Source organism: Triticum urartu, chromosome 7 (assembly GCF_003073215.2).
Source record: "Triticum urartu cultivar G1812 chromosome 7, Tu2.1, whole genome shotgun sequence".
Taxonomy (NCBI): domain Eukaryota; kingdom Viridiplantae; phylum Streptophyta; class Magnoliopsida; order Poales; family Poaceae; genus Triticum; species Triticum urartu.
The window spans coordinates 611,821,109-611,837,759 of NC_053028.1; the positions used below are offsets into that span (position 1 = coordinate 611,821,109).

Below are 16,651 nucleotides of genomic sequence, written 5' to 3' on the forward strand. Positions count from 1 at the left end.
AGCTCTGAGACATGAGAGAGTTCTATCCATTTTGTGTTGTCTCAACCTATCTAACATACCAGGAATCATCACACGCTTCGGAGATGAAAAAGATTGTCGCAAAGAATAGGTCATCCATCCATCCCTGACTAATTCTTGTTCATGCATCATGTATGTTTTGTACTGCCATTTGGGTACAAAACACAAAATCATCTGAAATAATCATATAATAAAATCAAAAGCTGTTGCCTTGCCTCCTGAAATTTGCTATACGTCTCGATCGATGCTTAATGTCGTCTTGCTGTAGGTGAGAGCCTCTGGCGTGGCCATGTCGGGGCAGTCAGGCGTCTCATTTTCCATCAGAAAATTGTTCGCTACTCACTCGCCACAGTACCGTCCTGCCTTGCTCTGTCTCCTCTCCTCTGGCGCCAACTCACACGCAATACACCGGAGCTGGCGAACTCCTCTCGATTCGCCGAACCATCCATCCATCCGGCACGCCACGCTTATCTCCAAACCACTATATAAACGCCCTCACGCCCTGCTCATTCCACTCACACAACACAAGCTTCCATCAAGCTTTCTCCTCATCTTCATCTTCTAGTACTTGCTGTTCCTACCTAGCTCTAGTTGAGTGAGCTTACTTTTGGGAGCATCGAGCCCACAAGGCATGGCTCGCATGGCGGTGTCGGTGCTGGCGATCCTGCTGGCCTCCTGTGCCCTGGCGGCGGCGAGCTTTGACCAAGAGTTCGACGTCACCTGGGGTGACGGGCGCGGCAAGATCCTCAACAACGGCCAGCTCCTCACGCTGGGGTTGGACAAGGTCTCCGGCTCCGGGTTCCAGTCCAAGCACGAGTACCTCTACGGCAAGATCGACATGCAGCTCAAGCTCGTCCCCGGCAACTCCGCCGGCACCGTCACCGCCTACTACGTAATTAAGCCAATACTCATTCATTCCTCTGCTTCTCCGTCTTGATCCAATGACAGGGTTGCCTAACTTGGTTTGGTTTGGTGTGTGTGAATGTGCAGCTGTCGTCGCAGGGTCCGACGCACGACGAGATCGACTTCGAGTTCCTGGGCAACGTCACCGGCGAGCCCTACACGCTGCACACCAACGTGTTCACGCAGGGGCAGGGCCAGCGGGAGCAGCAGTTCCGCCTCTGGTTCGATCCCACCAACGACTTCCACACCTACTCCATTCTCTGGAACCCAAAGCACATCATGTATGTTTGTTGATCTCCATTGCTCAACCTTCGCTTTCCTTTCAAGAACGCTGGCCATATTGGCTTCTGCAACACATGGACTGATTGATTTGGTGGTGTAAATAATAATGCAGCTTCATGGTGGACGACATGCCGATCAGAGACTTCAGGAACTTGGAGGGCAAGGGGATCGCCTTCCCCAAGAACCAGCCGATGCGCCTCTACTCCAGCCTCTGGAACGCCGACGACTGGGCCACGCAGGGCGGCCGCGTCAAGACGGACTGGTCCCATGCCCCGTTCTCCGCCTCGTACCGCGGCTTCAAGGCCGACGCGTGCGTGGTGACCGCGGGCGGCAAGCCGCGCTGCGGCGCCAGCGTCGGCACGGAGGTCGCCCCTGGCACCGGCGCGGCTGGCGAGTGGTACAACCAGGAGCTGGACCTGACGCGGCAGCAGCGGATGCGGTGGGTGCAGAGCAACTACATGATCTACAACTACTGCACCGACCCCAAGCGCTTCGCCCAGGGCGTCCCTGCCGAGTGCTCCATGTAATCCATGCCTGTCGATCGCCGGAGGAAGACGGTCGGAGATAGGGAAGATGAGGTCTGTATAAACCGATGTCAATAAGTGTAATTCGTCTCCGTCATTTACTCCCAGTTGTTGTAATCGTGATCACGATCATTTCGTGTGTAATATATTGCCTCCTCGTACGTTCATCACCTGTATGCTGCTCTCTGCTATATTTTCGTTCACGATCGGGGTGATTGTCCGATGAAAAGACCTTATCCACGAATGGATTGGCACAAGCAGAATCATTTATTCTGCTTCGTCCAGTGCAGGGCATGGGCGCACGGCCGCTGACCGCAAGGCGACACGAAGCGCGACAGAGGAAAGGACGATGGCCTCCCTTCGTAATGATCCGTCAGGTCCCAGCCAGCTGCAGCTGCAAACCCTACGTACGTCGTCTGCACTGCCACACTGGCCGATGGTGAAATGCGTGTACGTTCGAAATTGATCAGGTTGCAGTCTTGTTTTTTTTTAAACAAGGCAAAAGACTTGCATTTTCATTGATTAAGAAGAAGGTTTAGACATAAGCCGCGGGGCGGCAAAAACGAAAAGGTCTACTCTCGCGACATAACAATACTAAGCTGCTTCGCTCCTGCCAAAGTCCAAAGATAAGCCTCCTCTTTGATTTTTGCGATAACAATAGCGGTCGGAGCGGAGACATTCTGAAAAATTCTTACGTTGCGCTCATTCCAAATTTCTCATGAGACAAGTATCATCAAGGAGGCGGTGGCCTTCCTGTGGTCCCCTCCCCCACTAACCGCCTTAAGCCACCAATCTTTAACTGAGTCTTCATGACGCCAAATCATTGGTGAGGAGTCAAGAATGCCAAGGCAAGTGCAAATTTTAGTCCAAATCCGGACAGCGAACCTACATTGGAATAGGAGGTGAGCAGCAGATTATTGCACTTGCTTGCAGAGAGGGCACAAATTACAGTTTGGCCAACCTCGGCGCACCAAACGATCGGCTGTCCAAACACGATTTTGGAAGATCAACCAAGCAAAAAAATTGCACTTTGAAGGAGCCCACATCTTCCAGATTGTAGAATTCATTGGGCAAAATGAAAGACCAACAAACTGCACCATGTAAGCCGAGGAGGCGGAGTACCCGCCACTGTTGGTGAACTTCCAAGATATTGCGTCTTGGCTACCCTGGTTGAGGTTTACATCCGCAAGCATCTCCCAAAGTGTTGCAAATTGTTGAATATGGTCCAAGGTTAGCCAATGCCGAGTGTCAATTTGGCGGACCCAAAGGTTGTTGTCAAGAGCTTTCCTGACCAAGCACGTTTTCTTTTTTGATAGCTCAACAATCTTTGGCGCAATATCTTTAGGCCGGAGGCCGTCCAACCATGGAGATTCCCAAAACTTAGCTTTGTTTCCATCTCCAATGCACACCCGTCTAGCAGCCGCGAAGAGATCTTTATCATTGCTAGTGCAAGGTGTTCCAGAATCAGACCAAGTCTTAGGTGGTTCATCCCATTCGTGCCAGAGCCAACGCAAGCGCAGGGCGATTGCAAATTTTTGGAGGTTGAGCACTCCCAATCCACCATAAATCTTGGGCTTGCAGACGATATCCCAATTAACCTTACACTTTCCGCCGGTCACCTTATCACAACCCGCCCAAAGGTAGGCACGTTGCAGGCTATCGATCTTCTTCATCACTTCAACCGGAAGATCTAGAGGCGTGAGGTGGTAAATGGCAATGGCAGTAAGCACGGTCTTGACCAAAATAATGCGCCCTGGCGTAGCCACATGCATCGCCGACCAAGGCGGAAGCTTGCCTGCCACCTTGTCCTCCAAATACTGAAAGTGGATGCGCTTTAGTCTTGTGACCGACAACGGAAGACCAAGATATCACATGGGGAAAGTAGTACGAACTGCCGGGAAGGCCTGTAGAATGTTGTCAAGGTCGATGTTGCCACAACGAATGGGCACCACAAGGCTTTTGGCGCAGTTGGTGACCAGGCCAGTAACCTCCCCAAAGGAGCTCAAAGTCGAAGCCAAGTAGTGAATATCATCCTTGATAGGCGCCACAAAGATAGCAGCATCATCCGCATACAAGGATGCACGGATGGGCCGACCACGAAGAGGATGCAACAAGCTTTGCTTGGTAGCCTTGGCGAGGATGTGGTGGAGCGGATCAATAGTGAGGACAAAGAGCAGAGGGGAGAGATGATCCCCTTGTTGAAGACCGCAACCATGCTTAATTGGATCGCCAGCAACACCATTTAGCAAAACTCTAGATAAGGCCGTGGATAGGATGGCGGAGACCCAATCTCGAAACCGGCTCGGAAACTGGTGGTGACGAAGCAAGTCCATCAAACAATCCCATCTCACAGAGTCGAAGGCTTTCTTGATGTCAAGCTTGAAGAGCAAGGACGATGTTTTGCTACGGTGCAACCGTCGAGCCAAGTTGCGGACATACATAAAGTTATCATGGATACTTCGTTTCTTGATAAAAGCAATTTTGAGTATTGGAAACGAGGTTGGGCATGTGAAGAGCAAGGCGGGTGGCCATCATCTTAGCAATGATCTTTGCAACAGTATGAATAAGACTTATGGGCCTAAAGTCTGATATGTCCTCTGCCCCATCTTTTTTGGGAATGAGAGCAATGTTAGCGGAGTTGAACCAATGAAGGTTGGAGACGCGAAGGGCAGAGAAATTGTTGATCACTTGCATAATTTCAGGTTTGACAATGTCCCAGCATTCCTTGAAGAAAGCCCCAGTGAAGCCATCCGGACCCGGGGCCTTATCGTTAGGGAGGTCATAGATTGCACCGCGAACCTCCTCCTCTATGAACAGGGCATCTAAATCTGAGAGGTCGCAAGTTGAACGGGGGATGCAAGACCAATTGAAGTCCTTGCAGCGCGCGGGGGGGGGGGGGGGGGGGGGAGGGGGGAGGGGGCTTTACCGATAGCTTTAGCAAAGTGAGATTGCACAATATCTTTCTTGTCATCATGATTTTTGACCCATCCATTGTTATGTTTGAGGCGGTGGATAAAATTCTTTCTTCTTCGATAGTTGATTCAGAGGTGAAAGAAACGAGTGTTAGCATCTCCCTCTTTGAGCAAGGTGATTCGCGAGGACTATCTCTTTTGGGCTCTTTCCAGAATAGCCAAGGCCATGGCCTTCCTTTTAAGCTCTCTCCTAAGGTCACGCTCACCGGAGCTAAGGGGCCTCTCCTCTTGTGCCATGTCTAGCCAGAGGATGATCTCAAGGGCCTGTGCCTTGTCCAGCCGGAGGTTGCAGTCTTGCAGCTCTACAGTTGGGAAATATATGGTGACCATCACTTAGATGCTCCAAAAAAATCAAGCTTCAATGTTTCAGAAAATCCCCAAAAAAATTAAGAATGCTCACAACACATATATCTACTACCCCTAAAAATTTCAGATCCAAATTAATATACGGTACAATCTTTCACTTTGGTCTAAATTAATTCCTTTGTTTCAAAAGACCCCTAAACCAATAGGCGTCCTTTCAGCCACTACCTGCACGATTTTATGGAAGCGCATGCCTCCAGAACCACACACTTTGTAAACATGCACCGTTTGAAGGAAGATAAGATTTTTTGTAACTGTCTTAGTATGATTGCTCATCTTCGTTCAATACTTCTCCGTTTGAACCATGTTTGGATAATGATGCTGCAAAGAGTACATGTGAAGTTAATAGATATGGTGGTTCTAGCTTTCGTATGAACTCGCACTCGTATGACTAGTTTACTTTACGTGATATTTATAACACTACTTCCATGAAGTTTGTCAAGATAAAATTAATTAGAAAATACTGATTATGTCAACAAGTCATTACTTCCTCCGTCCGGGTTTATAGGACCCCTCTCTCATTTTGCGCTAAAGTTTGACCAACAAATTTGACTAATAAAATGTAAACAATATATCGTCAAAATTATATTGTCAAAAATCTCTTTCAAATACAAATATATATGTGAACCTTTTGTTAGTATATATTTTATATTTTAATAGTCATATGGACGGTCAAAGTCTGGCTCAAAATATTATGGGGCCTAAGGGCATCTCCAAGGGAGACCGGCAAATAGCTTCGGTATATGTCCGTTTTATGTTCGGACGTGGTGCACGGACATGATGCAGGAGAGAGCCATCCAACCATTTTCACAAATTAATTCTTATTTGTTCGGTTGGTAGGGGGGAGAGAGAGAAGAGGCGACCATGCATGTGCGGGGAGAGAAAAGGAAGGAGGCCACGTGGTGGCCTTTTGTTGGTCAAGTGGATGTCCGGTCACCGGTATAGCTCCCTCATGTTTGTGTTGGTTTTGCCGGAAAACGGAACGTCCGGATTACATCATAGACCAATGGGGCTCTCCATTGGATGTCAAAAGTTGCCACAAACGGTCCGAAGACCACAACCCGAATATATACCGGAGTTTTAAGGGTCTCCCTTGGAGATGCCTTAATAAACCTAGACGGAGATAGTAATTCTGATACCATAGAGAATTTCACGCATCAATTGACCAACTTACACAAAAGCGGGCAATTTGTATTGAAGAAGCGGAGCACCAATTTTGCAAGAACGAATCACAATTAAACTACACTGCTCCACTATTGTTCCTCTTTTTTCCTAGGAAACTTCATTATTGTTCCCTAGTACACTTGCACACTTGCATGGCATGGTTGTTCCTAGTGTTGGGGAACGTAGTAATTTCAAAAATTTCCTACGCACATGGAAGATCATGGTGATGCATAGCAACGAGAGGGGAGAGTGTGATCTACGTACCCTTGTAGACCGACAGCGGAAGCGTTAGCACAACGCGGTTGATATAGTCGTACGTCTTCACGGCCCGACCGATCAAGCACCGAAACTACGACACCTCCGAGTTCTAGCACACGTTCAGCTCGATGACGGTCCCCGGACTCCGATCCAGCAAAGTGTCGGGAAAGAGTTCCGTCAGCACGACGGCGTGGTGACGATCTTGATGTACTACCGTCGCAGGGCTTCGCCTAAGCACCGCTACAATATTATCGAGGATTATGGTGGAAGGGGGCACCGCACACGGCTAAGAATATGATCACGTGGATCAACTTGTGTATCTAGGGGTGCCCCCTGCCCCCGTATATAAAGGATCAAGGGGAGGAGGCCGGCCGGCCCCTATGGCGCGCCAAGGAGGAGTCCTCCTCCTAGTAGGAGTAGGACTCCTACTAGGAGGGCGCCGCCCCCACCGTATATAAAGAAGTGGGGAGGGAGAAGGAAAGGGGGGCGCCGCCCCCCCCTCTCCTAGTCCAATTCGGACCAGGGGGGAGGAGGCGCGCGGCCCACCTTTGGATGCCCCTCTCTCTCTCTCTCCACTAAGGCCCATATGGCCCATTGCTTCTCCCGGGGGGTTTCGGTAACCCTCCGGCTCTCCGGTTTTCTCCGAAATCACCCGGAACACTTCCGGTGTCCGAATATAGCCGTCCAATATATGATGTCCAAACATAGGCTTCCAATATATCAATCTTTATGTCTCGACCATTTCGAGACTCCTCGTCATGTCCGTGATCACATCCGGGACTCCGAACAACCTTCGGTACATCAAAATGCATAAACTCATAATAACTGTCATCGTAACCTTAAGCGTGCGGACCCTACGGTTCGAGAACAATGTAGACATGACGAGACACGTCTCCGGTCAATAACCAATAGCGGGACCTGGATGCCCTATTGGCTCCTACATATTCTATGAAGATCTTTATCGGTCAGACCGCATAACAACATACGCTGTTCCCTTTGTCATCGGTATGTTACTTGCCCGAGATTCGATCGTCGGTATCCAATACCTAGTTCAATCTCGTTACCGGCAAGTCTCTTTACTCGTTCTGTAATACATCATCCCGCAACTAACTCATTAGTCAATGCTTGCAAGGCTTAAGTGATGTGCATTACCGAGAGGGCCCAGAGATACCTCTCCGACAATCGGAGTGACAATCCTAATCTCGAAATACGCCAACCCAACTACCTTTGGAGACACCTGTAAGCTCCTTTATAATCACCCAGTTACGTTGTGACGTTTGGTAGCACAAAGTGTTCCTCCGGTAAACGGGAGTTGCATAATCTCATAGTCATAGGAACATGTATAAGTCATGAAGAAAGCAATAGCAACATACTAAACGATCGGGTGCTAAGCTAATGGAATGGGTCATGTCAATCAGATCATTCAACTAATGATGTGACCTCGTTAATCAAATAACAACTCTTGTCATGGTTAGAAACATAACCATCTTTGATTAACGAGCTAGTCAAGTAGAGGCATACTAGTGACACTAAGTTTGTCTATGTATTCACACATGTATTATGTTTCCGGTTAATACAATTCTAGCATGAATAATAACATTTATCATGATTATAAAGGAAATAAATAATAACTTTATTATTGCCTCTAGGGCATATTTCCTCAGTCTCCCACTTGCACTAGAGTCAATAATCTAGATTACACTGTAATGATTCTAACACCCATGGAGCCTTTGGTGCTGATCATGTTTTGCTCGTGGAAGAGGCTTAGTCAACGGGTCTGCAACATTCAGATCCGTATGTATCTTGCAAATCTCTATGTCTCCCACCTGGACTAGATTCCGGATGGAATTGAAGCGTCTCTTGATGTGTTTGGTTTCTTGTGAAATCTGGATTCCTTTGCCAAGGCAATTGCACCAGTATTGTCACAAAAGATTTTCATTGGACCCGATGCACTAGGTATGACACCTAGATCGGATATGAACTCCTTCATCCAGACTCCTTCATTTGCTGCTTCCGAAGCAGCTATGTACTCCGCTTCACATGTAGATCCCGCTACGACGCTTTGTTTAGAACTGCACCAACTGACAGCTCCACGTTTAATGTAAACACGTATCCGGTTGCGATTTAGAATCGTCCGGATCAGTGTCAAAGCTTGCATCAACGTAACCTTTACGATGAGCTCTTTGTCACCTCCATATACGAGAACATATCCTTAGTCCTTTTCAGGTATTTCAGGATGTTCTTGACCTGTCCAGTGATCCACTCCTGGATTACTTTGGTACCTCCCTGCTAGACTTATAGCAAGGCACACATCAGGTCTAGTACACAGCATTGCATACATGATAGAGCCTATGCTGATGCATAGGGAACATCTTTCATATTCTCTCTATCTTCTGCAGTGGTCGGGCATTGAGTCTTACTCAATTTCACACCTTGTAACACAGGTAAGAATCCTTTCTTTGCTTGATCCATTTTGAACTTCTTCAAAATTTTGTCAAGGTATGTGTTTGTGAAAGTCCAATTAAGCGTCTTGATCTATCTCTATAGATCTTAATGCCAATATGTAAGCAGCTTCACCGAGGTCTTTCATTGAAAAACTCTTATTCAAGTATCCCTTTATGCTATCCAGAAATTCTATATCATTTCCAATTAATAATATGTCATCCACATATAATATCAGAAATGCTACAGAGCTCCCACTCACTTTCTTGTAAATACAGGCTTCTCCAAAAGTCTGTATAAAACCAAATGCTTTGATCACACTATCAAAACGTTTATTCCAACTCCGAGAAGCTTGCACCAGTCCATAAATGGATCGCTGGAGCTTGCACACTTTGTTAGCTCCCTTTTGGATCGACAAAACCTTCTAGTTGTATCATATACAACTCTTCTTCCAGAAATCCATTCAGGAATGCAGTTTTGACATCCATCTGCCAAATTTCATAATCATAAAATGCGGCAATTGCTAACATGATTCGGACAGACTTAAGCATCGCTACGGGTGAGAAGGTCTCATCGTAGTCAATCCCTTGAACTTGCCGAAAAGCTTTTGCGACAAGTCGAGCTTCGTAGACAGTAATATTACCGTCAGCGTCAGTCTTCTTCTTGAAGATTCATTTATTCTCAATTGCTTGCCGATCATTGGGCAAGTCAACCAAAGTCCATACTTTGTTCTCATACATGGATCCCATCTCAGATTTCATGGCTTCAAGCCATTTTTCGGAATCTGGGCTCACCATCGCTTCTTCATAGTTCGTAGGTTCACCATGATCTAGCATCATGACTTCCAGAACGGGATTACCGTACCACTCTGGTGCGGATCTTACTCTGGTCGATCTACGAGGTTCAGTAGTATCTTGTTCTGAAGTTTCATGATCATCATCATTAGCTTCCTCACTAACTGGTGTAGGTGTCACAGAAACAGTTTTCTGTGATGTACTACTTTCCAATAAGGGAGCAGGTACATTTACCTCGTCAAGTTCTACTTTCCTCCCACTCACTTCTTTCGAGAGAAACTCCTTCTCTAGAAAGTTTCTGAATTTAGCAACAAAAGTCTTGCCTTCGATCTGTGATAGAAGGTGTATCCAATAGTTCCTTTGGGTATCCTATGAAGACACATTTCTCCGATTTGGGTTCGAGCTTATCAGGTTGAAGCTTTTTCACATAAGCATCGCAGCCCCAAACTTTCAGAAACGACAACTTTGGTTTCTTGCAAACCACAGTTCATAAGGCGTCGTCTCAACGGATTTTGATGGTGCCCTATTTAACGTGAATGCGGCCGTCTCTAGAGCGTATCCCCAAAACGATAGCGGTAAATCAGTAAGAGACATCATAGATCGCACCATATCTAAGTAAAGTATACGATTACGACGTTCGGACACACCATTACGCTGTGGTGTTCCGGGTGGCGTGAGTTGCGAAACAATTTTTCAAATGTACACCAAACTTCGTAACTCAAATATTCTCCTCCACGATCAGATCGTAGAAACTTTTATTTTCTTGTTATGATGATTTTCAACTTCACTCTGAAACTCCTTGAACTTTTCAAATGTTTCAGACTTATGTTTCATTAAGTAGATATACCCATATCTGCTTAAATCATCTGTGAAGGTGAGAAAATAACGATATCCGCCATGAGCCTCAATATTCATCGGACCACATACATCTGTATGTATGATTTCCAACAAATCCTGTTGCTCTCTCCATAGTACCGGAGAACGGTGTTTTAGTCATCTTGCCCATGAGGCACGGTTCGCAAGTACCAAGTGATTCATAATGAAGTGGTTCCAAAAGTCCATCAGTATGGAGTTTCTTCATGCGCTTTACACCGATATGACCTAAACGGCAGTGCCACAAATAAGTTGCACTCTCATTATCAACTCTGCGTCTTTTGGCTTCAACATTATGAATATGTGTATTACTACTATCGAGATTCAATAAGAATAGACCACTCTTCAAGGGTGCATGACCATAAAAGATATTACTCATATAAATAGAACAACCATTATTCTCTGATTTAAATGAATAACCGTCTCGCATCAAACAAGATCCAGATATAATGTTCATGCTTAACGCTGGCACCAAATAACAATTATTTAGGTCTAATACTAATCCCGAAGGTAGATGTAGAGGTAGCGTGCCGACTGCGATCACATCGACTTTGGAACCGTTTCCCACGCGCATCGTCACCTCGTCCTTAACCAATCTTCGCTTGATCCGTAGTCCCTGTTTCGAGTTGCAAATATTAGCAACAGAACCAGTATCAAATACCCAGGTGCTACTGCGAGCATTAGTAAGGTACACATCAATAACATGTATATCACATATACCTTTGTTCACCTTGCCATCCTTCTTATCCGCCAAATACTTGGGGCAGTTCCGCTTCCAGTGACCAGTCTGCTTGCAATAGAAGCACTCAGTTTCAGGCTTAGGTCCAGGTTTGGGTTTCTTCTCTTGAGTAGCAACTTGCTTGCCGTTCTTTTTGAAGTTCCCCTTCTTCTTCCCTTTGCCCTTTTTCTTGAAACTAGTGGTCTTGTTGACCATCAACACTTGATGCTCCTTCTTGATTTCTACCCCTTCCGCAGCTTTCAGCATTGCGAAGAGCTCGGGAATAGTCTTGTTCATCCCTTGCATATTATAGTTCATCACGAAGCTCTTGTAGCTTGGTGGCAGTGATTGAAGAATTCTGTCAATGACGCAATCATCTGGAAGATTAACTCCCAATTGAATCAAGTGATTATTATACCCAGACATTTTGAGTATATGCTCACTGACAGAACTGTTCTCCTCCATCTTGCAGCTATAGAACTTATTGGAGACTTCATATCTCTCAATCCGGGCATTTGCTTGAAATATTAACTTCAACTCCTGGAACATCTCATATGCTCCATGACGTTCAAAAGATCGTTGAAGTCCCGATTCTAAGCCGTAAAGCATGGCACACTGAACTATCGAGTAGTCATCAGCTTTGCTCTGCCAGACGTTCATAACATCGGCGTTGCTCGCAGCAGGCCTGGCACCCAGCGGTGCTTCCAGGACGTAATTCTTCTGTGCAGCAATGAGGATAATCCTCAAGTTACGGACCCAGTCCGTGTAATTGGCCTCAAGTTACGGACCCAGTCCGTGTAATTGCTACCATCATCTTTCAACTTTGCTTTCTCAAGGAACGCATTAAAATTCAACGGAACAACAGCATGAGCCATCTATCTACAATCAACATAAACAAGCAAGATACTATCAGGGACTAAGTTCATGATAAATTTAAGTTCAATTAATCATATTACTTAAGAACTCCCACTTTGATAGACATCCCTCTAATCTTCTAAGTGATTACGTGATCCAAATCAACTAAACCATAACCGATCATCACGTGAGATGGAGTAGCTTTCAATGGTGAACATCGTTTATGTTGATCATATCTACTATATGATTCACGCTCGACCTTTCGGTTTCCGTGTTCCGAGGCCATATCTGCATATGCTAGGCTCGTCAAGTTTAACCTGAGTATTCTGCGTGTGCAAAAACTGGCTTGCACCCGTTGTAGATGGACGTAGAGCTTATCACACCCGATCATCACGTGGTGTCTGGGCACGACGAACTTTGGCAACGGTGCATACTCAGGGAGAACACTTCTTGATAATTTAGTGAGAGATCATCTTATAATGCTACCGTCAATCAAAGCAAGATAAGATGCATAAAAAGATAAACATCACAAGCAATCAATATAAGTGATATGATATGGCCATCATCATCTTGTGCTTGTGATCTCCATCTCCGAAGCACCGTCATGATCACCATCGTCACCGGCGCGACACCTTGATCTCCATCGTAGCATCGTTGTCGTCTCGTCAATCTTATGCTTCCACGACTATCACTACCGTTTAGTAATAAAGTAAAGCATTACATCGCGATTGCATTACATACAATAAAGCGACAACCATATGGCTCCTACCAGTTGCCGATAACTCGGTTACAAAACATGATCATCTCATACAATAAAATTCAGCATCATGCCTTGACCACATCACATCACAACATGCCCTGCAAAAACAAGTTAGACGTCTTCTACTTTGTTGTTGCATGTTTTACGTGGCTGCTACGGGCTTAAGTAAGAACCAATCTCACCTACGCATCAAAACCACAATGATAGTTTGTCAAATAGACTCCGTTTTAACCTTCGCAAGGACCGGGCGTAGCCACACTCGGTTCAACTAAACCTGGAGAGACAGTCGCCCGCAAGCCATCTATGTGCAAAGCACGTCGAGGGAACCGGTCTCGCGTAAGCGTACGCGTAAGGTTGGTCCGGGTCGTCTCGTCCAACAATACCGCCGAACCAAAGTATGACATGCTGGTAGGCAGTATGACTTGTATCGTCCACAACTCACTTGTGTTCTACTCGTGCATATAACATCAACATAAATAACCTAGGCTCGGATGCCACTGTTGGGTTTCGCAGTAATTTCAAAAAAATTCCTACGCACACGCAAGATCATGTGATGCATAGCAACGAGGGGGAGAGTGTTGTCTACGTACCCAACGCTGACCGACTGCGGAAGCGATGACACGACGTAGAGGAAGTAGTCGTACGTCTTCACGATCCAACCGATCAAGCACCGAAACTACGGCACCTCCGAGTTCGAGCACACGTTCAGCTGGATGACGATCCCCGGACTCTGATCCAGCAAAGTGTCGGGGAAGAGTTCCGTCAGCGCGACGGCGTGGTGACGATCTTGATGAACTACAGCAACAGGGCTTCGCCTAAACTCCGCTACAGTATTATCGAGGTATATGGTGGCAGGGGGCACCGCACACGGCTAAGGAATAGATCACGTGGATCAACTTGTGTGTTCTAGGGTGCCTCTACCTCAGTATATAAAGGAGCCAAGGGGGGAGAGGGGCGCCGGCCAGGGAGAGAGGTGCAGGAGGAGTCCTACTCCTTCCGGGAGTAGGACTCCCCCCCAATCCTATTCCAACTAGGATTCCCCGAGGGGGAAAGAGGGAGAAGGGTGGCCGGCCACCTCTCCTAGTCCTAATAGGACTAGGGGAAGGGGGGAGGCGCGCAGCCCTTGTGGGCAGCCCTTTCATCTTTCCACTAAGGCCCATGAAGGCCCATATGGCTCCCGGGGGGTTCCGGTAACCTCCCGGTAACCCGGTAAAATCCCGATTTCACCCGGAACACTTCCGATGTCCAAACATAGGCTTCCAATATATCAATCTTTACGTCTCGACCATTTTGAGACTCCTCGTCATGTCCGTGATCACATCCGGGACTCCGAACAACCTTCGGTACATCAAAATGCATAAACTCATAATGTAACTCTCATCGTAACCTTAAGCGTGCGGACCCTACGGGTTCGAGAACAATGTAGACATGACCGAGACATGTCTCCGGTCAATAACCAATAGCGGGACCTGAATGCCCATATTGGCTCCTACATATTCTACGAAGATCTTTATCGGTCAGACCGCATAACAACATACGTTGTTCCTTTTGTCATCGGTATGTTACTTGCCCGTGATTCGATCGTCGGTATCCAATACCTAGCTCAATCTCGTTACCGGCAAGTCTCTTTACTCGTTCCGTAATACATCATCTTACAACTAACATATTAGTTGTAATGCTTGCAAGGCTTATGTGATGTGTATTACCGAGAGGGCCCAGAGATACCTCTCCGACAATCGGAGTGACAAATCCTAATCTCGAAATACGCCAACCCAACATCTACCTTTGGAGACACCTGTAATGCTCCTTTATAATCACTCAGTTACGTTGTGACGTTTGGTAGCACCCAAAGTGTTCCTCCGGTAAACGGGAGTTGCATAATCTCATAGTCATAGGAACATGTATAAGTTATGAAGAAAGCAATAGCAACATACTAAACGATCGGGTGCTAAGCTAATGGAATGGGTCATGTCAATCAGATCATTCAACTAATGATGTGACCTCGTTAATCAAATAACAACTCATTGTTCATGGTCAGGAAACATAACCATCTTTGATTAACGAGCTAGTCAAGTAGAGGTATACTAGTGACACTTTGTTTGTCTATGTATTCACACATGTATTATGTTTCCGGTTAATACAATTCTAGCATGAATAATAAACATTTATCATGATTATAAGAAAATAAATAATAACTTTATTATTGCCTCTAGGGCATATTTCCTTCAGGTGCTTGGGTGCTGCCCTTACTTGGACAAACATCCCACTTATGATTAACCTGTATTGCAAGCATCCGCAAATACAACAAAAGTATTAAGGTAAACCTAACCATAGCATGAAACATATGGATCCAAATCAGCCCTTTACGAAGCAACGCATAAACTAGGGTTTAAGCTTCTGTCACTCTAGAAACCCATCATCTACTTATTACTTCCCAATGCCTTCCTCTAGCCCAAACAATGGTGAAGTGTCATGTAGTCGACGTTCACATAACACCACTAGAGGAGAGACAACAAACATCTCATCAAAATATCAAACGAATACCAAATTCACATGACTACTAATAGAAAGACTTCTCCCATGTCCTCAGGAACAAAAGTAACTACTCACAAAGCATAAACATGTTCATAATCAAAGGGGTATTAATATGCATATACACTACTAGGGAAAAGCCTAGCAGCAGCGAGGGTTTTGGGCCTCTCAGTAGCGCGGGTGCCGGCGCTACTAATAAGGCGCTACAGCTAACGTATAGCAGTAGCGCCTGTTGTCCCACGCTACTGCTATACATGAATAGCTGTAGCGCTCTTTGGGAAAGGGGGCTACTGATATTATCTGCAGCGCTGTTTGCTGGGACGTGCTACTGGTAAGGAGGCGCTACTGCTAAATTTCCCCCCTCGCTACTACTAGTTTATTTATTAGTTTTTTTCCTGCATATTTGTTTTGTATTTGAATAGGCTTTATACAGTAATCTTTAGCATATCATACACATACAAATGTAATCATAGCATATACATACAATTAGTCTCATCAAATCATGTCATCATCATAAACATCATCCAACACAAAGTGGTCTCTCGTCATCATCTCGAAAATAGCGATACAAGTCTCGATTACTTGCAAATACATCGTCATCCATCTAAACAATGATATACGTGAGAAGAGCTATCACTTTGAGAACATGAGTTCGTATCCCTCTCTCGCATTAGCGTGAACCTAAACTAACTACTGCTTGTCGCTCAGAAACCAGAAACCGGTACACCTGGGCGGCCTGACACTCCGGCCACTTGTCGTATATATACTCCTGACATAGCACTTCTTCGCCATCTATGATCTATGCACCTGCATCATCACATGAGCTGATGATATGCAACACATATAGTTGAGCAACAGAAAGAGACAGACTTGGTAAAAATGGAAACAACATATCATAAGCATAAATAACAAAGTTCATCGTACCCCACAATGCCCTAACTAGACTGATTTTGGCTAATCGAGGAGGAGGACGGTTTAATTACATCACAAATAAAGTTTCACCTTGCATAACTCAAAGTTTTGTCATACAAAAAGTATGGAATAAACAGACACATTGTCATATATCGACAATCACTCCAACATGTCGTTCCATCCATCCAAGTCAGGGAGATAGTCCCCGAGCCTAGTGAAAGGCTTCAGGTCGAGACGCTGAGAGGCTATCCATGTTCGGACGTCTTCCCGCGACATTTGTC

General features: G+C 45.8%; 1 protein-coding gene across 1 annotated transcript; it reads left to right on the plus strand.

Annotated features, from left to right (window-relative positions):
- Window positions 1-519: 519 nt before the first annotated feature.
- Window positions 520-1,894, plus strand: LOC125523671 (probable xyloglucan endotransglucosylase/hydrolase protein 23). Its single transcript, XM_048688729.1, has 3 exons — window positions 520-910; window positions 1,009-1,202; window positions 1,316-1,894. Exons 1-3 carry the CDS (start codon window positions 650-652, stop codon window positions 1,728-1,730), a joined length of 870 nt encoding a protein of 289 aa, XP_048544686.1. The 5' UTR covers window positions 520-649; the 3' UTR covers window positions 1,731-1,894.
- Window positions 1,895-16,651: the final 14,757 nt, after the last annotated feature.